Source organism: Electrona antarctica (assembly GCF_951216825.1).
Source record: "Electrona antarctica genome assembly, chromosome: 9".
Classification (NCBI taxonomy): Eukaryota; Metazoa; Chordata; class Actinopteri; order Myctophiformes; family Myctophidae; genus Electrona; species Electrona antarctica.
Genome location: NC_136790.1, coordinates 38041829 through 38061848, shown reverse-complemented (window position 1 = coordinate 38061848; position 20020 = coordinate 38041829). Strand labels below are relative to the sequence as shown.

General features: G+C 41.5%; 3 protein-coding genes across 5 annotated transcripts; 1 reads left to right on the top strand and 2 right to left on the bottom strand.

Moving 5' to 3' along the window:
- Window positions 1-1566: 1566 nt before the first annotated feature.
- On the top strand, window positions 1567-8807 carry tsen2 (TSEN2 tRNA splicing endonuclease subunit). Of its 2 annotated transcripts, none has more exons than XM_079509964.1 (12): window positions 1567-1879; window positions 2111-2177; window positions 2730-2769; window positions 3470-3748; window positions 4153-4252; window positions 4526-4591; window positions 5044-5094; window positions 5406-5544; window positions 5814-5850; window positions 7374-7482; window positions 7773-7862; window positions 8121-8807. In XM_079509964.1, the coding sequence occupies exons 1-12, from the start codon at window positions 1700-1702 to the stop codon at window positions 8175-8177; spliced, it is 1215 nt and encodes a 404-aa protein (XP_079366090.1). In that variant the 5' UTR covers window positions 1567-1699; the 3' UTR covers window positions 8178-8807. The 2 variants fall into 2 exon arrangements, with proteins under 2 accessions (XP_079366090.1, XP_079366089.1); XM_079509963.1 differs by having other exon boundaries at window positions 4523-4591.
- Window positions 8808-10111: 1304 nt separating this feature from the next.
- On the bottom strand, window positions 10112-11733 carry LOC306929100 (MKRN2 opposite strand protein-like). 2 transcript variants are annotated; one of them, XM_079509494.1, is made up of 3 exons: window positions 11602-11733; window positions 11327-11495; window positions 10112-11157 (listed from the first exon to the last, which is right to left on the bottom strand). In XM_079509494.1, exons 2-3 carry the CDS (start codon window positions 11473-11475, stop codon window positions 10929-10931), a joined length of 378 nt encoding a protein of 125 aa, XP_079365620.1. In that variant the 5' UTR covers window positions 11476-11495; window positions 11602-11733; the 3' UTR covers window positions 10112-10928. The 2 variants fall into 2 exon arrangements, with proteins under 2 accessions (XP_079365620.1, XP_079365619.1); XM_079509493.1 differs by having other exon boundaries at window positions 11327-11664.
- Window positions 11734-14520: 2787 nt separating this feature from the next.
- On the bottom strand, window positions 14521-17803 carry LOC306929969 (MKRN2 opposite strand protein-like; the record flags this gene model as incomplete). Its single annotated transcript, XM_079510704.1, has 4 exons — window positions 14521-15566; window positions 15736-15904; window positions 17143-17192; window positions 17613-17803. 4 exons carry the CDS (start codon window positions 17801-17803, stop codon window positions 15338-15340), a joined length of 639 nt encoding a protein of 212 aa, XP_079366830.1. The 3' UTR covers window positions 14521-15337.
- Window positions 17804-20020: the final 2217 nt, after the last annotated feature.

Below are 20020 nucleotides of genomic sequence, written 5' to 3'. Positions count from 1 at the left end.
ATGATTCTGACATCAAAGTATACATTTTCTGGGGTGCCGAGTTGATTTAAGAGGTGACTGAAGCAATTCAAGTTCAGGGTCATGTGTCAAAGGTCAATGTCAAGGTCATTTTGGATCCAAAATGTCCTATAATACTACACATGTCTTGGATTTGGTTTTGGTTTGGTTTTGATCACATTTTCTCCTGTCTACCTCTGATTCGGAAGCCGTAGATTAACGTTGCACAGGTTGTGGAAGAGCGCCCTCTATCGTAAACACTGAAAACACCAAATTACATCTATAGATGTCAATGGCTGTATTGAACTATGGAACCTCTTCCTTATCAGAACTGTCCTGTTCAACTGTAGGCATTGAATCTTCCTCAGATGCTTGGTTTGTACAGTTCTGGAGTTTGCAGAGGTCTGTACATCTCAAACCATTGCTGAGACAACTGCAGTTAGGAAGCTTGCATACTTGTGCACATTTACAGGCCAAAAACTCAAGGACTACATCTGGTGCAGGGGCTGTGCGCATCCACTGAATTGCTAACTCTCCACCATCAACAGTTGTCCATCCACTCTGTATGGGATCTGGTGCAGATGGGTGAGTCTGCAGAGAGCATCTCCATATTCTAGTCTGGTAATTGGCACGGAGAAATAGACATTCTCTACATGGTGGGAGTTGACTGGAACAACTCCCCTCTCTTGGCACAGAAAAGATGGTATAGCGGATCTCGTTCACGTCACTGGAGGGAGGTGGTCCCAGACAGGTACCAGCTACAAGTGAACTGCTGCAGTCGGTCAAAGAGCTCTGTTGAAACATCCCAAGTCTGGCCAAGTTGTTTGAATGTCTCTTGAAATCATGGTTTTCTTCAATAACCTCAGTGCATTCAGATTTCCATGACCAGCAAAGGCACTCACAATGTCACATCCTGTAAATATGTGACAGACTCTCACAGAGGTTCTCTCCAAAACCAAGGCCACAAACCGTGTGCGGTTTTGTGTACAACACTTCTGATAGATAGGACAAGGGATGTGTTTTTGGAATGCTAAACAGAGACCATTTCATCAGTATCTCCAGAAGTAAACATAATACTTGTGTGAAGTTGACGCCACGGTGCCTTTCATCACAATGATGATGTCAACAACATGATGTGAAATGAAATTAAATGAAATCTATATTTACCCAGGGTATCTGGGCTAAGCTCAAGAACTTGTTTCCAGCCAGGCCCTGCTCATAGAACACATTTCATCGTAGTGGTTCAATGCCTTGTTCAAGGGCACTTCAGCGGTGGTAATTTTAACGTGTCGGACGGCTGATTCGAACTAGGAACCTTCCGGTATCAAGACCGCGCCGCTATCCGTTCGGCCACCGCTGCCGCTGCCACATGTCACTGACATTCCGTGCTCAAACGGATAGACAGTCAGACAGACAGACAGACAGACAGACAGACAGACAGACAGACAGACAGACAGACAGACAGAGAATGAAAACTATAGCAGCATTTCCATTTTGGTCCTGTATTACAACTGTCAGGTGTAAATACACTAGCGCTCCTTCAGTGACATCTCTTGGCCGCAGGCGGAACTTTCACATATTTTCACGTTTCCAGCCGGATGACTATTGCAGTTACACCCTTGTTTTAACATGCGTTTCTAGTGTCAAACAATTTGAATCAACCACAACACATGGACCTTTATTATGGAATGTTCATGACACCATGATGTTTACAGCTCCTCAGAGGAGGAGCAGGGTCTATGAGGAGTATGAAGCTCCGTTCCCTCTGCCGGGGAGTCAGGAGGAGAGCAGCCCGCACAGGGACACTGTTTACCAGGGAGAGCTGGTCAACAACACTGTACTGATACGACACCCAGCGCACATACTGGACATATATGGGAAGGTATGGATGGATGGATGGATCATGGATGGAGGATGGATGAGTGGAGGCGTGGAGCACTTCTGTCTGTCTGTCACTTAGAGTATATTATATTAATATATACTCTTAAGGTCTGTCACTGTGTCTGATCTTATGGTGTCTTTTTGTTATGTATACTTTTTTATTGGATTCCCATGTAATATTTCTAAATAGGGTTACTCTGGTAAATGTGTTTTGTTTTTGCTCATTGTTTAGGGTTATTTTGGTAAAGGCATTCTATCCAGAGCCAGACCAGATCACAGCATCTCCAACCAATGGGAGGGTGAGGTTTATTACTACTAGGCTGCTGCCTGCTGCTACTACTACTACTACTACTACTACTACTACTACTACTACTACTACTACTACTACTACTAGTACTACTACTACTACTACTACTACTATACTACTACTACTACTAGTACTACTACTACTATACTACTTCTAGACCTACTCTTTTACTACTGCAGTACTCATACCAATATGGCCAACTAGAGATGTGCATAGTTAAGCCATATGACTCAGCACGCACCTTAATCTATAACCTTTGAACACCAAATTGTGCCATATTTCTAATAATATCGAGTTGGATATGTAGTTTGTACAACAGAGAATGAGAACACATTCAAAACCGAATAGAATAGAACAGGCCTGCGGCCGCATCCATTGAGTTCTATGGAGAAGTGGTGCCTTGTTTGGGTGTATCTGTAAGTCTGTTTTATACTCAGTGCTGTTATCAGGTGCAGTGTATTAATATGTGATCATGTGTACGTGTATACATAGTGTCATTTCAATAATTTTGCAGTTGCTTTAATAATGTGTTGTTGTTTTCCAGTCTTCTGTGGGCGTAGTCTACCGGTCATCTCACAATCCAAGTTAGTAGACAATCACAAAGCATGTTTTATTGACCAATTATTTGACCAGTTAAATACCATGACACCTAATTGGCCCGAGTGTCTATGCTCGGACGTAGAATAGAATCAGGCATTGGGCCTGTGGAGCCACATGTCAGTGCCACCCCCTATTAAGCAGGGCAGTTTGCCATAACTCCACTGCAGACATACTGTATGCTGTGTACAGAAGTACCTGGTGCTAAAACCTTTTTCTGTTGTATAATCATTACTGCAATTATCTACATAAGATAAGGTGTTTTAGTATGAAAACACATTTTAAATTAACTAAGTATCTTCTGTCATAGCGTAACAACAAGACTGACATTTGTAACAAACCAAACCTCTTGAAAATCAGTTGAGAATGATTATGTTATGTTGGTTTTAATAGTGGAATCTCCATATTTTAACTTTTTGTGTTTTCGTAAATTAACGCCCTACTTTATCATACTACAGTGTCACACAAGAGCATCAAAAGTAGCAGATCTACAAGCTCGTTTTTGAGCTTAGTTGTCAATCTGCTTGAATTAGAAAAGTACTAGTTTTGGACATATGAGGTTTCCACCCGACAGTGACGATATACTTTATCTATGGCAATCACTATTTGGGCTATTCAGCTAATAACGAGCAGCACATGTTGATTGGTCAATGGTAATTTAAAGTTAATTATTTCTCTGTCATCCAGGTACGAGCAGCTGGTTAGTCTGGCTCGTAGAGCTCTGCTGGCTCAGGGATTGGACAAGGATGTTGTCGATGAAACCCTCCTCAGGCTGTCTCAGCCAGTGGAAATGGAGGATGAACAGGAAGAGGCGGGACAAGAAGGAGGAGAGGGGTGTGATGTTCAGAGCTCCGTGGGGTCTGAGGAGGGAGAGCTGGACAGTGCGTGTGCCCAGAAGAAGAGGCTGTGGTCGGGTACAGAGAATGACTCACACCCTGTGGAGGTCAAGGCTAAAAGACCTCGCAGGTAAGACTTATTTAACTCAAACCCAAACCCTCTGGACTTGATAAACTAGACATGAGTCGTCTAGTCTGTACTTGTACCGCTACCTTCACCACATTTCTTTGCTAAAAATAGCCGACCCATAAGCTCACATGCGATGATTACGCTAAATTATGATATAGTGTACATGTAGATCTGCTTTTTGGGAACGAAGCGACGTGTTGTGAGCTTGTAGATCTGCTATTTTCACTAGTTTGGGACCTGCCTCCCGGGAAACGTCTGATTTTGCTTTTGGGTCTTGAGCTAAAACGTTTGGGAACCACTTCATAGTAGGTTCAGGTATACAATATATACACGTGTATATATACAATATAATTATGATTATTATGATTATTATTATTATTGACTTGTTGATGTTGATGTTGCAGGTCGGGGTGCACTGAAGAGAACCTTTCACCTCTGAACTCTGATCCTGAACAGTGGGGGGGCTGCGAGCTCCTGCTGGTTGTTGATGACACACAGCAACAGGTCTGTCTGTCGTGTGTCAACGCACACATCTGTCTGTCTGTCTGTCTGTCTGTCTGTCTGTCTGGCTGTCTGTCTGTCTGTCTATCAAATTACTGGCGTAGGAATCCGACAAAAACTAAAACATCTCCTTAAATTCAAGGCTTCATAGGCTGTGTAATTGATAGAAAATAGTCATTTTTTTGGGTGAACTACTCATTTTAATGCCATAATGAGTTGTGGTAAACATAAAGTTTATTTTTGTTGTGTTGTGTTTTGTGTCCTGGTTGTGAGGAGGGGAACAGACAGGTGAAGGTCAATCCATTCACCATCACAGAGTATCTGCAACTCACTCTAGAGGAGGTAACACACGCACACACATACTGTACACACACACACATACACACATAGGCTCGTGACAATTATTACATTATTATTTGAGACAATCGCGATAATTTTACATAATAGTCTTGATCATCATTATCGTTTCCATGTTTTCAAACATTTAGTAGTAAGTAGCAAAGTAGCAAAAAGTAGCAAAACGCGTTTTGTAGATCTTGTAGATCGGCTATTTCCACTATATAAAGTTATTCAATTAATAACAATTAAGTTATTTATTTGTCATATCTTCCCTGCACCTTTTGTTTACGAAGCCTAAAAGTCAAAACAGAAATGAAACAGAAACACAATTAAATTGTTAATCGCAATTATAATGTAATTGTCTAGTAAAATGTGTTAAAATCGTGACAGCCCTACACACACACACACACACACACACACACGTTGACTGTTTGTCTGTGGTCTCTTTTGCCCAGGCGTTTTTCTTGGTGTATGCGCTGGGCTGCCTCTCAGTGTTCTGTGACCAGGTAACCAACCTAACAACAACCTCCTCCATCAACTGTTATTTCGTCTCTGTCATTACGTCCAAAACTGTTACTTTTCAGGATTAAAATAAAAAAAAATACGTTTGTGTGACGCTATAGTATGCCCAAGTAGGGAATTTATTTACGAAAAACAGCAACGATTTGTTTTGATTAATGGTATGAATTGTTTTAAAGCTGTGGCCGTAACTATACTGTCCTAGCCTTGGGTCCCGGGATTGAAAACCTGCATAGCATGCTATGTTTTGGTGTGTTTATATGTTGTGTTGTGTTCTCCTATGAATTTGTTTGTTCAGCAAGCGCAGTCTGTTGTCCAGCTGTGGAGACGCTTCCGGTCCATTCAGAGCAACTTCCTGTGGTCCTACACAGCGTATCATTACTACAGATCTAAAGGCTGGGTTCCAAAACCTGGACTCAAATATGGTTCTGACCTCAGTACGTTTCAAGTCTGTCTGTCAGACATATAGAACCTGTATTATCTCTGTAATATCATCCAATACTCAAACGTGCAATGTATTGGTATGGACTAACTTCTGTGTGTGTGTGTGTGTGTGTGTGTGTGTGTGTGTGTGTGTGTGTGTGTGTGTGTGTGTGTGTGTGTGTGTGTGTGTGTGTGTGTGTGTGTGTGTGTGTGTGTGTGTGTGTGTGTGTGTGTGTGTGTGTGTGTGTGTGTGTGTGTGTGTGTGTGTGTGTGTGTGTTGCAGTGCTGTACAGGAAAGGCCCTCCATTTTATCATGCCAGGTAGGGACAGGAAACACTCACACTCCACTCTCTCATCAACGGTTTAGCTGATGAGCTGATGCCTGATATCGTTGTATTGGGCAGAAAACTGCCCCACATCGTCGTACGAGGGAGTTCCGCAAAATAAATCTGATCTACAAAGCTCCCAACGCGCCGTGAGCTTGCAGATAGATCTGCTGCCTGTTTTTTGCTATCTCGGAAAGGTTTAAAAGTGAAAGTGGACAAGGTGTGTTGAATCCATAAAAGATATTAAGAAGAGCTTGTGACTAAATAATAACTACATTGGATCCATCGGAAAACTGGTTATTTATTTTTTTACATTTCACTGAAACGTAATGGTTTTGGAAAATGTGGACATACAAGGTTTGTGCCTGCCAGTGACGAGGACATGTTCCTTGAACACTTTCAGAGTTATGGTGCCAGGTCCGGTTCTGGATCCCATCCCTAGTTGCAGTGGTGCGTTCACATTCACAACACTGATACGTTTCTGTGTTCTAGAGTTCTGTAGGATTATAATGTAGAGCAATGGTTCCCAAACCTTTTAGCTCAAGACCCAAAAGATACATTTTATGTCTCCCCAGGATCTGAACTAGTGAAAATAGCCGTTCTACAAGCTCACAACATGTCGCATCACAACGTGTTGTGAGCTTGTAGATCGGCTATTTTCACTGCTTAAGTATTTTCTCCCTAGAATTAATCGATACAAAATTATTATTATTATTTTGAAGACCCACTTGAATTAGTTTTTAACTTATGACAAATTTAGAATTTGTTGAAAATCTTTTGTTCCATGACCCACATTATGGGTCCCGAGTCCCGACTCGACCCACTGTTGTTTCTATGTATTCTATGGTAATTCTGTAGTATGTGAGCTGTGTTGCGTTCACAACACTGATGTGTTTCTATGTGTACTATAGTTACAGTATCCTGTAGTGCTGCAGAGTGTGAGCTGTGGTGCGTTCACAACACTGATGTGTTTCTATGTGTTCTATAGTTACAGTATTCTGTAGTGCTGCAGAGTGTGGGCTGTGGTGCGTTCACAACACTGATGTGTTTCTATGTGTTCTATAGTTACAGTATTCTGTAGTGCTGCAGAGTGTGAGCTGTGCTGCGTTCACAACACTGATGTGTTTCTATGTGTTCTATAGTTACAGTATCCTGTAGTGCTGCAGAGTGTGAGCTGTGGTGCGTTCACAACACTGATGTGTTTCTATGTGTTCTATAGTTACAGTATCCTGTAGTGCTGCAGAGTGTGAGCTGTGGTGCGTTCACAACACTGATGTGTTTCTATGTGTTCTATAGTTACAGTATCCTGTAGTGCTGCAGAGTGTGAGCTGTGGTGCGTTCACAACACTGATGTGTTTCTATGTGTTCTATAGTTATTCTGTAGTGCTGCAGAGTGTGGGCTGTGGTGCATTCACAACACTGATGTGTTTCTATGTGTTCTATAGTTATTCTGTAGTGCTGCAGAGTGTGAGCTGTGGTGCGTTCACAACACTGATGTGTTTCTGTGTGTTCTATAGTTATTCTGTAGTGCTGCAGAGTGTGGGCTGTGGTGCGTTCACAACACTGCGCTCCTTCAGCTGGCGTTCTCTAGCCGCTCTCAACCGCATCACCGCCAACGTCTCCAAGGTAGGGGGGGTCGTGGGGGACAGTAGTAATGCGTGCTCATATTGTAGTAGTAGAAATATTGTAGTAACATTCTAGTAACACTAATATAGTAGTAGTAGAAATATTACAGTAATGCGTGCTCATATTGTAGTAACAGTCTAGTAAATATTGTAGTAATGCGTGCTCATATTGTAGTAACAGTCTAGTAAATATTGTAGTAATGCGTGGTCATATTGTAGTAACAGTCTAGTAAATATTGTAGTAATGCGTGCTCATATTGTAGTAATAGTCCAGTAACATACTCTCTATAGGAGCTGTTGTTGTCCTACATCATCCACCCCGATGACCTGTCAGAATCTGACCTTGATTCTCCTCTCTGTCTGAACAAACTGACTGTTCAGGTACACACACACACACACACACACACACACACACACACACGTCATGCACAGTACATGTTGTTTATGTACCGTATAGGAGCATACAGGACATACAGTACACACAGTACACATATAGTATACTACTGTAGTATATTGTACTGTACATTCGACTTATACTATAGTCAAGTGTACATACTACAGTACTGTGGTTCTACTTGTCTCTCAGCCTTTGTAATGCTGTCTGTCTGTCTGTCTGTCTGTCTCTTGCTCTCTCTTCAGGACATTATTATGAGCCGGTGGATTTCTTCTCGAGAACGAGAACAAGAGGACATTTGATTGGCAGACCGCTGATGAGAAGACTGCTGTGATTGGATGATAACAGTGAGACAGTACTTAGTGTTTGAATGTGGTGTCAGCTGACCCAGGGTCAGCTGTAGTTTGACTGTTAAAGCCATTGTTAAGAAAATATATAAGACGTTTTCATTCCATTTTTATTTCACATTAACAAATTGTCCCCTTACACGATATTGTGAGTGTGATTAAACCAGTAACAGAAAAAAAATCAATATCAAGTTAGCAAAATATTTTCTTTGCAGCTTTTGATGATTTAACTCTTTGAGAGTTTCAAGGATTTCTATATAGTTTTTAGACTTCTCTATGGCAGAATGGCGTTTTTGAATGATTTATTGAAAATTCTCTGTTGTGAATGTGTGACAACGAAAGACCTTCAGAGAAAGCTTGGCTTGTCTGCTTCCAGGAAAAAAATGAACTGAGTTGATAAAATGTTTAGTTTTTGTGTTGGAAGCCATTTAAAAGAGCCTGCATTTACACTGAGTAGTGTTTCTAGGACAACAAAAAAAGTTATGCCCGGTTGAAGTTTTATTTTCTAAATAACTTTTTTTCTGCTGGGTGTACATAGCCATGCAATATCTCATTTTAAAGGGTGAGTTGTCTAGTTCAATTAAAATAAAATAAAAAGTTTCTCACATGTACCACTGTAGATATTTTGCCATCTATAAATAGCATGGTCAGTCATGATCAATCTGACCTATCCAGCTAAAAGTCCCCCTAGCTCTGAAATGGAACATCATATAAACTCAATTCTTTTTTGGGGTAAAATTAGACATTCTAACGCACATTTTGATATATACCATGTTTACATAGTCTTACCAGTACCTTGTCTATTCATGCATGTATCTCAAAAACCTGTTGTGAAGAAACAGTTTTGATAAAAAACACATCCAAGGACATTGTTTTGATATGACTTTGTGCCCATGATATGTATCAAAATATAGACTTGAATGTATACTGTATTATAACAAAAAATTGGGTTCTTACCATCTACCGTTACAGAGTAAATCACAGTTGAAACTCGCTTAGTCAAACCATAAACCTCAGAATAGTGAACAAAATAGCCATGACAGGTCTAACTCATTGTAAAAGCGTCTTTTATTTTTTATGACTACTAACATAATACAATTATAATAAATATTACAGAAAATAAATAGGCCTACATACAAAACAGTTGTCCCCAAACTCCCCAGTGTCCCCAAACCACTGCATTCCAGTTGTTCTTGACGGTGTGTGTGTGTGTGTGTAGGCTAAATTAAAAAACAACAACAACTGAAATGAATGAATGCATCCGGTTCAGTGTCGGAGAACTCCATCGCAGTCTTGACTCTTCGTCTTCATCATCATCACCATCATCATCATCCTCCTCCTCCTCCTCATCTGATGCCAGTTCTAATTGTATTGATATGGATCAATACTACTACCACAAAACTCGCTCAAATAAATAGTACTGCTTTCAACTTTTTCTGCTAGAAAATCGCTCGGGCGAGACGGGTAAACAGGCAAAACAATGAAAACTATGAAGACTCCCTCTGCCCCCACTGTTTACAGGGGGTGGGACCAGCTTCCAATGGCAACACGTACACGTGTGTCACGTGACACGGGTTTTCTGGGTAATGTAGTTGGAATATAAGCTCAGGAATTTAAACAGCGCTTCGGAGCATATTAATATGTTTAGATTAATCAAAAACGGCGAAGACGCCAATTGGCGTCATTGATCATTTACGGAATTCTGATGAAGACGCCAATTGGCGTCTTTCACCTTCTAAGGGTTAAAGGAAAATAATTCCAAAGAATCACCTCTTTAGTTATTATTCACAAGTAAGATTCCAGCAAGTGTAGCTGCATTGTTGATTTGCGTTATTGAAGTGTTAACATAAAACTTTTTTGAATACCTTTTTCTCTGGTGTTTTTGTAGAGTAATTCAATGCAATAAGATTGCGTAAACGCTTGTCAATATGCTAATTGACATTAGTGGTGGGGTTGAAAATGACCAGCAAATATGCAAATGTAATGCTGGCACAGGAAATTATGTTTGCATGCACAGGAAGTACTGCACACCAATGCAGGAGTAGTCAGACTGTTCAGACTGTTGCCTTCCACCATTTTCAAATCCTTCTGTCATACGGTCTACACTAATTTAGCACAGAACCACTGCTCTAAATAAAGGGGAAGAGGGATGCAATGTTGGTTTTGTGGTTAGATGTGACACAGTAGAGGCCTATTATTGACACACCCACATCATCAAGTAAAATGTATTATATAAAGCACATTCACAATTTCACAAACAAGTCTGGTTAACCAAGGTGCTGTACAGAGCTAGCTAACATCACACATACAGATTCAGAATCGCCACATCCATGGTGACACTCACAGTTCTCAGTCGCCAGATTTTGGTCATTTGGATTCCTCGTTTCATGTTAATTAGGGTCTTTGAAGTGGTCAAACTATCAATAGAGTACATGTTCAATCTTCCAGAAAACCCTAATTGTTGCATTTATGTCATTAAAGCAAAGGTTAAAAAGCCTCAATCTGCAATTTCTTCAACTGGTTGGCTGTATGGCTACCAAAACGTCATACTTTTACATATTGTGATAATTGCTTATGAAACAGCGTTAGTATGTGAGGGGGCTCCTCTCACTCTGTTTCACAAATCACAGATTGGGACTTGGCCTGACAACACTTTTTAGTCTTGAGATTATATTTTGCTTTAATCCATGCACTCTCGTCCCCTCCTCATGTCCTCTGTGCGCCCTCATCCTCTGTCGTCCTGTCTATGATGTAGTAGGAGTGTGCATGGATGTGCTGATTCAGCATGTTGTATTTGGAGGCTCTCTTCATGCGCGGCAGAATGAACTTCTCAGTGAAGTGGTCTTTAGAGAGTGCTGCTTTCCCCTGCATGGCCAGCACGCCATTCACAAACTCCAGAGTAAAACTGTAGCAGTTATGGTCCTTCTCATCAAACCTAGGCAGGCAGGTGGACAGACAGAGAGGTGTTTACAACAAATGCATGACTGTTTGACCTGTAAACTTGAGCAGTGATTCTCAAAGTGGGGTCCGGGGAACCCCAGGGGTCCTTGAGGAGGTAATTACAGTAGTACTGCCAGTAGTAGTAGTAATTCTAGTGGAAGTACCTGTGCCAGGCGGGGTCCCACATGGGTCCATCAGAGAACTTTTCCAGGTACTGGTTCCACTGGTCCAAAAGGTTGAACATGTCTGGTCTGACCAGAGGAATACTAATGGACCTCTCCCAACCAGACACATCTCTGCGAACACCCGACATGGTGTAGTTATACACCACTCCTACACACACACACACACACACACGTTAGCAAAGTGTTAATAGCAGCGTGACATATTAACATTTTTCTCAAGTCGCTTGAATGCATTTATTTGAACTCTAACTAACCTCATTCTCTTAACGGTGCCCCAAACCCCCACACCATTAAGGCAAGGCTCTGCATGACTGTAGTCCCAGTTTTCTTGAAGGTGGCATACACATTTCCCGGTTAAGTTTTTGATTGGCTTGGCAGCAGATTTGAACTGGAAACACATGAAGGAGCCAATCAAAGAAAGCTGTTGGGAAGGGAACTGGAACAGGAAATGTTTATGCTACCTGCAGGAAACTGGTACTATACAGTTATGCTCAAAGCCTATTGGCCAATGCACTACACTTTGCATTGTGTTCATAGTACTGCATAATGTAATGTAAAACACTGTCATAGTAATTGCAGTTGTCTTGTCAGTCCTGTGAGATTCCAGTCAAAATGGGTTAAATTCACATTTACACAGGTGTTCATTGGGCAAATCATGGCATACAAATAAATAAAATTGGACAATGAGCATTGTGTTTGTAACTTTGTATAAAAGATGGCCTCTTTTGGTGAGGCCATCCTCACCAAATAACATCCCTACACACAATTGAAGAGTAACAATGCATGATGTCAATAACATACCATACCATAGGTGTGGAGGGAGGAGAGAATGGATGCCTAATGAGAGTCAAGTAGAACTTGACTGTAGTGTTTAACCCCAGAGGGGAGATTAATAGTGCAGCAGTGGTAAAAAAAAAAAAAAAAACTATAGTGTGGTTGTAAAACAACCATACAATAGATATATGAACGTTTGGGGGGAATGAGGTTAGAGTTTCAGGAAATGCAACTGGACTAAGAATGTTCAGGTGAGAATTATTTGTTGGGGTGATTTTTACCCCTTTCTCTCCAATTCAGTCATTGTGCCATTGTCCTCCCCACACACCTTTCTGTGTGTTGTTCACTGCTGTTGTATCCTACTGACTCACCTGCCAGTAAGGAGCCCCCACTGGGAAGACGTACGTGTCTTCTTGGGCCAGGCCGTGACAAATACCAGTACCACCCTCCCCACTTGGCTTCCCTCCCAGGCTCCCCTGAACATGGGCCATTTGTGATTGTATACAGATAGACACTCAACAAAGCAGTGGATTCGAAGCCACCGGTGGTGGATGGGTACCTTTACCACTGTGCCACCCAGTTGCCCGAAGTTTTTGTAGAGTGTGTGTGTACCTTTGGTGTCCGAGATCCCAGTGTGAAGTTCTGATGTCACGATATTGTGAGTGTGATTAAACCAGTAACAGAAAAAAAATCAATATCAAGTTAGCAAAATATTTTCTTTGCAGCTTTTGATGATTTAACTCTTTGAGAGTTTCAAGGATTTCTATATAGTTTTTAGACTTCTCTATGGCAGAATGGCGTTTTTGAATGATTTATTGAAAATTCTCTGTTGTGAATGTGTGACAACGAAAGACCTTCAGAGAAAGCTTGGCTTGTCTGCTTCCAGGAAAAAAATGAACTGAGTTGATAAAATGTTTAGTTTTTGTGTTGGAAGCCATTTAAAAGAGCCTGCATTTACACTGAGTAGTGTTTCTAGGACAACAAAAAAAGTTATGCCCGGTTGAAGTTTTATTTTCTAAATAACTTTTTTTCTGCTGGGTGTACATAGCCATGCAATATCTCATTTTAAAGGGTGAGTTGTCTAGTTCAATTAAAATAAAATAAAAAGTTTCTCACATGTACCACTGTAGATATTTTGCCATCTATAAATAGCATGGTCAGTCATGATCAATCTGACCTATCCAGCTAAAAGTCCCCCTAGCTCTGAAATGGAACATCATATAAACTCAATTCTTTTTTGGGGTAAAATTAGACATTCTAACGCACATTTTGATATATACCATGTTTACATAGTCTTACCAGTACCTTGTCTATTCATGCATGTATCTCAAAAACCTGTTGTGAAGAAACAGTTTTGATAAAAAACACATCCAAGGACATTGTTTTGATATGACTTTGTGCCCATGATATGTATCAAAATATAGACTTGAATGTATACTGTATTATAACAAAAAATTGGGTTCTTACCATCTACCGTTACAGAGTAAATCACAGTTGAAACTCGCTTAGTCAAACCATAAACCTCAGAATAGTGAACAAAATAGCCATGACAGGTCTAACTCATTGTAAAAGCGTCTTTTATTTTTTATGACTACTAACATAATACAATTATAATAAATATTACAGAAAATAAATAGGCCTACATACAAAACAGTTGTCCCCAAACTCCCCAGTGTCCCCAAACCACTGCATTCCAGTTGTTCTTGACGGTGTGTGTGTGTGTGTGTAGGCTAAATTAAAAAACAACAACAACTGAAATGAATGAATGCATCCGGTTCAGTGTCGGAGAACTCCATCGCAGTCTTGACTCTTCGTCTTCATCATCATCACCATCATCATCATCCTCCTCCTCCTCCTCATCTGATGCCAGTTCTAATTGTATTGATATGGATCAATACTACTACCACAAAACTCGCTCAAATAAATAGTACTGCTTTCAACTTTTTCTGCTAGAAAATCGCTCGGGCGAGACGGGTAAACAGGCAAAACAATGAAAACTATGAAGACTCCCTCTGCCCCCACTGTTTACAGGGGGTGGGACCAGCTTCCAATGGCAACACGTACACGTGTGTCACGTGACACGGGTTTTCTGGGTAATGTAGTTGGAATATAAGCTCAGGAATTTAAACAGCGCTTCGGAGCATATTAATATGTTTAGATTAATCAAAAACGGCGAAGACGCCAATTGGCGTCATTGATCATTTACGGAATTCTGATGAAGACGCCAATTGGCGTCTTTCACCTTCTAAGGGTTAAAGGAAAATAATTCCAAAGAATCACCTCTTTAGTTATTATTCACAAGTAAGATTCCAGCAAGTGTAGCTGCATTGTTGATTTGCGTTATTGAAGTGTTAACATAAAACTTTTTTGAATACCTTTTTCTCTGGTGTTTTTGTAGAGTAATTCAATGCAATAAGATTGCGTAAACGCTTGTCAATATGCTAATTGACATTAGTGGTGGGGTTGAAAATGACCAGCAAATATGCAAATGTAATGCTGGCACAGGAAATTATGTTTGCATGCACAGGAAGTACTGCACACCAATGCAGGAGTAGTCAGACTGTTCAGACTGTTGCCTTCCACCATTTTCAAATCCTTCTGTCATACGGTCTACACTAATTTAGCACAGAACCACTGCTCTAAATAAAGGGGAAGAGGGATGCAATGTTGGTTTTGTGGTTAGATGTGACACAGTAGAGGCCTATTATTGACACACCCACATCATCAAGTAAAATGTATTATATAAAGCACATTCACAATTTCACAAACAAGTCTGGTTAACCAAGGTGCTGTACAGAGCTAGCTAACATCACACATACAGATTCAGAATCGCCACATCCATGGTGACACTCACAGTTCTCAGTCGCCAGATTTTGGTCATTTGGATTCCTCGTTTCATGTTAATTAGGGTCTTTGAAGTGGTCAAACTATCAATAGAGTACATGTTCAATCTTCCAGAAAACCCTAATTGTTGCATTTATGTCATTAAAGCAAAGGTTAAAAAGCCTCAATCTGCAATTTCTTCAACTGGTTGGCTGTATGGCTACCAAAACGTCATACTTTTACATATTGTGATAATTGCTTATGAAACAGCGTTAGTATGTGAGGGGGCTCCTCTCACTCTGTTTCACAAATCACAGATTGGGACTTGGCCTGACAACACTTTTTAGTCTTGAGATTATATTTTGCTTTAATCCATGCACTCTCGTCCCCTCCTCATGTCCTCTGTGCGCCCTCATCCTCTGTCGTCCTGTCTATGATGTAGTAGGAGTGTGCATGGATGTGCTGATTCAGCATGTTGTATTTGGAGGCTCTCTTCATGCGCGGCAGAATGAACTTCTCAGTGAAGTGGTCTTTAGAGAGTGCTGCTTTCCCCTGCATGGCCAGCACGCCATTCACAAACTCCAGAGTAAAACTGTAGCAGTTATGGTCCTTCTCATCAAACCTAGGCAGGCAGGTGGACAGACAGAGAGGTGTTTACAACAAATGCATGACTGTTTGACCTGTAAACTTGAGCAGTGATTCTCAAAGTGGGGTCCGGGGAACCCCAGGGGTCCTTGAGGAGGTAATTACAGTAGTACTGCCAGTAGTAGTAGTAATTCTAGTGGAAGTACCTGTGCCAGGCGGGGTCCCACATGGGTCCATCAGAGAACTTTTCCAGGTACTGGTTCCACTGGTCCAAAAGGTTGAACATGTCTGGTCTGACCAGAGGAATACTAATGGACCTCTCCCAACCAGACACATCTCTGCGAACACCCGACATGGTGTAGTTATACACCACTCCTACACACACACACACACACACACGTTAGCAAAGTGTTAATAGCAGCGTGACATATTAACATTTTTCTCAAGTCGCTTGAATGCATTTATTTGAACTCTAACTAACCTCATTCTCTTAACGGTGCCCCAAACCCCCACACCATTAAGGCAAGGCTCTGCATGACTGTAGTCCCAGTTTTCTTGAAGGTGGCATACACATTTCCCGGTTAAGTTTTTGATTGGCTTGGCAGCAGATTTGAACTGGAAACACATGAAGGAGCCAATCAAAGAAAGCTGTTGGGAAGGGAACTGGAACAGGAAATGTTTATGCTACCTGCAGGAAACTGGTACTATACAGTTATGCTCAAAGCCTATTGGCCAATGCACTACACTTTGCATTGTGTTCATAGTACTGCATAATGTAATGTAAAACACTGTCATAGTAATTGCAGTTGTCTTGTCAGTCCTGTGAGATTCCAGTCAAAATGGGTTAAATTCACATTTACACAGGTGTTCATTGGGCAAATCATGGCATACAAATAAATAAAATTGGACAATGAGCATTGTGTTTGTAACTTTGTATAAAAGATGGCCTCTTTTGGTGAGGCCATCCTCACCAAATAACATCCCTACACACAATTGAAGAGTAACAATGCATGATGTCAATAACATACCATACCATAGGTGTGGAGGGAGGAGAGAATGGATGCCTAATGAGAGTCAAGTAGAACTTGACTGTAGTGTTTAACCCCAGAGGGGAGATTAATAGTGCAGCAGTGGTAAAAAAAAAAAAAAAAACTATAGTGTGGTTGTAAAACAACCATACAATAGATATATGAACGTTTGGGGGGAATGAGGTTAGAGTTTCAGGAAATGCAACTGGACTAAGAATGTTCAGGTGAGAATTATTTGTTGGGGTGATTTTTACCCCTTTCTCTCCAATTCAGTCATTGTGCCATTGTCCTCCCCACACACCTTTCTGTGTGTTGTTCACTGCTGTTGTATCCTACTGACTCACCTGCCAGTAAGGAGCCCCCACTGGGAAGACGTACGTGTCTTCTTGGGCCAGGCCGTGACAAATACCAGTACCACCCTCCCCACTTGGCTTCCCTCCCAGGCTCCCCTGAACATGGGCCATTTGTGATTGTATACAGATAGACACTCAACAAAGCAGTGGATTCGAAGCCACCGGTGGTGGATGGGTACCTTTACCACTGTGCCACCCAGTTGCCCGAAGTTTTTGTAGAGTGTGTGTGTACCTTTGGTGTCCGAGATCCCAGTGTGAAGTTCTGATGTTTCATCAAAGTCACTGCAAGACATAAACACACTAGATTATTCTCTCTCTGTGTGTGTGTGTGTGTGTGTGTGTGTGTGTGTGTGTGTGTGTGTGTGTGTGTGTGTGTGTGTATATGCATGTGCATGTGCGTGTGTCTGCGGGTGCGTCTCAAAAGCGATAACCTGTCCCTGAACCCCTAACTGTTCCTGATGAGCAGGTTGGTGTCTTGCATGCATGGTTTCCTCCACTGTGTATGTGTGACTGTGTGTGAATGTAATGCACATTGTAAATCTCTTTGGAGACAGCGCTATAGAAATGCACACATATTTTGTTGTTAATGTATACTTCCTTGCTACTGGAATTTGAGAAAACATGCCTGAGCTCCGAACTATAATTGACGTATAATCAAACAAAGGGCGTGAGTGTGTGTGCGCGTGCGTGCAGTGTGCGTACCTGTTGCCAGGTGTAATCAGGAAGCAGCAGGACGTCTTGTGTCCATTGGTAAATGGACTGGGCACGCTCACTGGAGCCTCCTCTAGTCTCCGCCCACTCAGTGTGGCATCGCAGACAGGACACGCCTCCGGCAGGAAGAAACAGAAGATTTGTTTCTCACAGTGGCAGAATTTAATCAAAGTTTTATCCATCACTCCATCATGTCCACATCATTCTCTCCTCTTTTCTCTCTTCTTCTTAGGGTGCCTGACACTCTACTCCTCTATTCCCTTCTCTCCACTCCTCTCCTCTCCTCATGCCCTCTTCTCTTCTCTTCTCTTCTGACCTCTCTCTTTCTCTCGTGTTGGTTGCGTTGAGCTTCTCTTCTCTATAGAACTCCCTTCATCAAATGTCACAGCTGTGTCATGGCTGCTTAGCAACACCCTATCACATTCCACCTGACCCTGAGCCTCCTCCTTCAGCCTGTCAAATAACACCAGGACCCAGTGTCAGCCTATCATCTTGCAGGGCTCCCAGCCAACCAGCTGCTGAATAGAAAATGGTTCGCCATTAAATTTCAACACAGTTAATTTTATCAGGTAATCACAACACAAACTATAAAACTTTGTTTTATAGTGTAGTAGGCTATATAAAAACTCACACCCGTGTGAAGTGAGGGGCGCTCTTATCATCGTACATCATCCAATAAAGACAATTATATACTTCCTCATGAATTCATTTGTCAACTTATGTTATTATCTTTTAACCATTGTCAATGGCATTTAATGTCTCATGTGTTGGCACGAAAAGCCAATTTGCTGAGAGACATATCACGTAAATTCTCCTTTCATTGTCAATGACATTTAATGTTTGTGTTGGCATTTGAGTAGTAGTAGCAGTAGTATATAAAAACAGGTTCAAGGTTGTCTTTATTTGTCTCCCTTGGGAGAAATTTGTCTTGGAGACAGTCACAGCTGCATACAAATAACAGACACGTTCACATAAGAAAAGGAGTGTGTGTGTGTGTGTGCGTGCGTGCGTGCATGCGTGTGTGTCTGTCTGTCTGTCTCTCTCGCTGGCACAGAATACACTTCAGATTGACTGTGGTTGGTGCGTTTTGGGTCATTAACTGCTTACACAGACAGACACGCACGCACACAAACACAGTCACATGTAGGTACTGGTGACAGCTGAGATGGAAACAGTGTAACAGACAGTGACCTGGTTACCAGAACACAACCTTCTGACCGAAACAAAGCACCGTGCGCACGCACACATACACACACACACACACATTCCTCACATTATACCAGAGCAGCCAGACCTAAACATATCCTATGTCCAGGTGTGTGTGTGTGTGTGTGTGTGTGTGTGTACTGAGGCCTCCATTCTCTAGAGACAAGTAGCAGAAACTAGACGAGTCCGTAACAAAACACCTTGTTTGAAGATTTCCAACATAGAATATTTTATTTGAGCCTTGTTATTTGATCCAGTCACAAACATAGTTCTGTTATTTAAGAACCATAGACAGATAGATACGACTATAGGATATATTTATGTAGAGACTCAGCACTGTCCCCGCCGGTACCGAATGGATCAACATGTTTCTTTTAATTTAAATGACCTCCAGTTTGTTTTATGCATGATTGGCCACAGACCCCATAACTCAAAGGAGCAAGGACCTTGAGGGGTCCTTGCTCCTTTGACCCCCTTTTATGAACCACTGGCTTAGGATATTGTGGTGTGTGGTGCAGCTGACGATACTGAATGGATCAGATGAGACATGAACAGAACATGTTTAGTCCTTATTCTACTTTACCCCATAGTAGTGATCCACAGAATGGAAATGACAGGGACAGAGAGAGAGATAAAGAAACAGAATGTTCAGAATGACAGGCAAAACTGGTCAATCTGATTATAGCCTACTCTTTTTTTACATAATGACCGTGATGCTGTTGGCTATTATTGAATTGACTTTAGCAGTCATTTGTTGGTGATTAGAACATAGCACAAATAAAACAAACTGATCAGAATTATTAAAGAATAAAATATTAGCTTGAACAGGAGGCAGATCATAGATTACATTCTCAATTGCCACCATCTGTCTCAAAGTGCAGAGAGTCCTCATTAGGGGTGCAAAGGTTAAATGTAATTTTCCTCTTCTACCCCGGATTTGACATTTTTACCATTGAGCTAATAGATGTATCCCCTGCTTGCTCAGGGGATACATTGAACCTCGGCCATCAGGTCAAAATTCATGTCAGATCCTGTGTCTAGGTGAGACATGACCTTTGACACAATCTAAATGTCTCAATAGAAGACGAATCCACGGCCCGGGCGGTCAGCTCAACCGTATGGGCACCTAGGCTGCTGAGCCAGCCTGACGGCGTGCCGCAACTCCCGATCCCGATGGCCTTTGCGGCGTGTCT

Bases quoted from the DNA above. Each gene is read 5' to 3' on its own strand.
- tsen2 (XM_079509963.1), top strand. From the start codon at position 1,700: ATGATGTTTACAGCTCCTCAGAGGAGGAGCAGGGTCTATGAGGAGTAT. The intron at 2,770-3,469 runs GTTAGTAGACAA...TCTGTCATCCAG, and splicing joins CCGGTCATCTCACAATCCAA to GTACGAGCAGCTGGTTAGTC. The intron at 5,095-5,405 runs GTAACCAACCTA...TTGTTTGTTCAG, and splicing joins TCTCAGTGTTCTGTGACCAG to CAAGCGCAGTCTGTTGTCCA.
- LOC306929100 (XM_079509494.1), bottom strand. From the start codon at position 11,475: ATGTCGGGTGTTCGCAGAGATGTGTCTGGTTGGGAGAGGTCCATTAGT. The intron at 11,158-11,326 runs GTACTTCCACTA...CTGCCTGCCTAG, and splicing joins TGGGACCCCGCCTGGCACAG to GTTTGATGAGAAGGACCATA.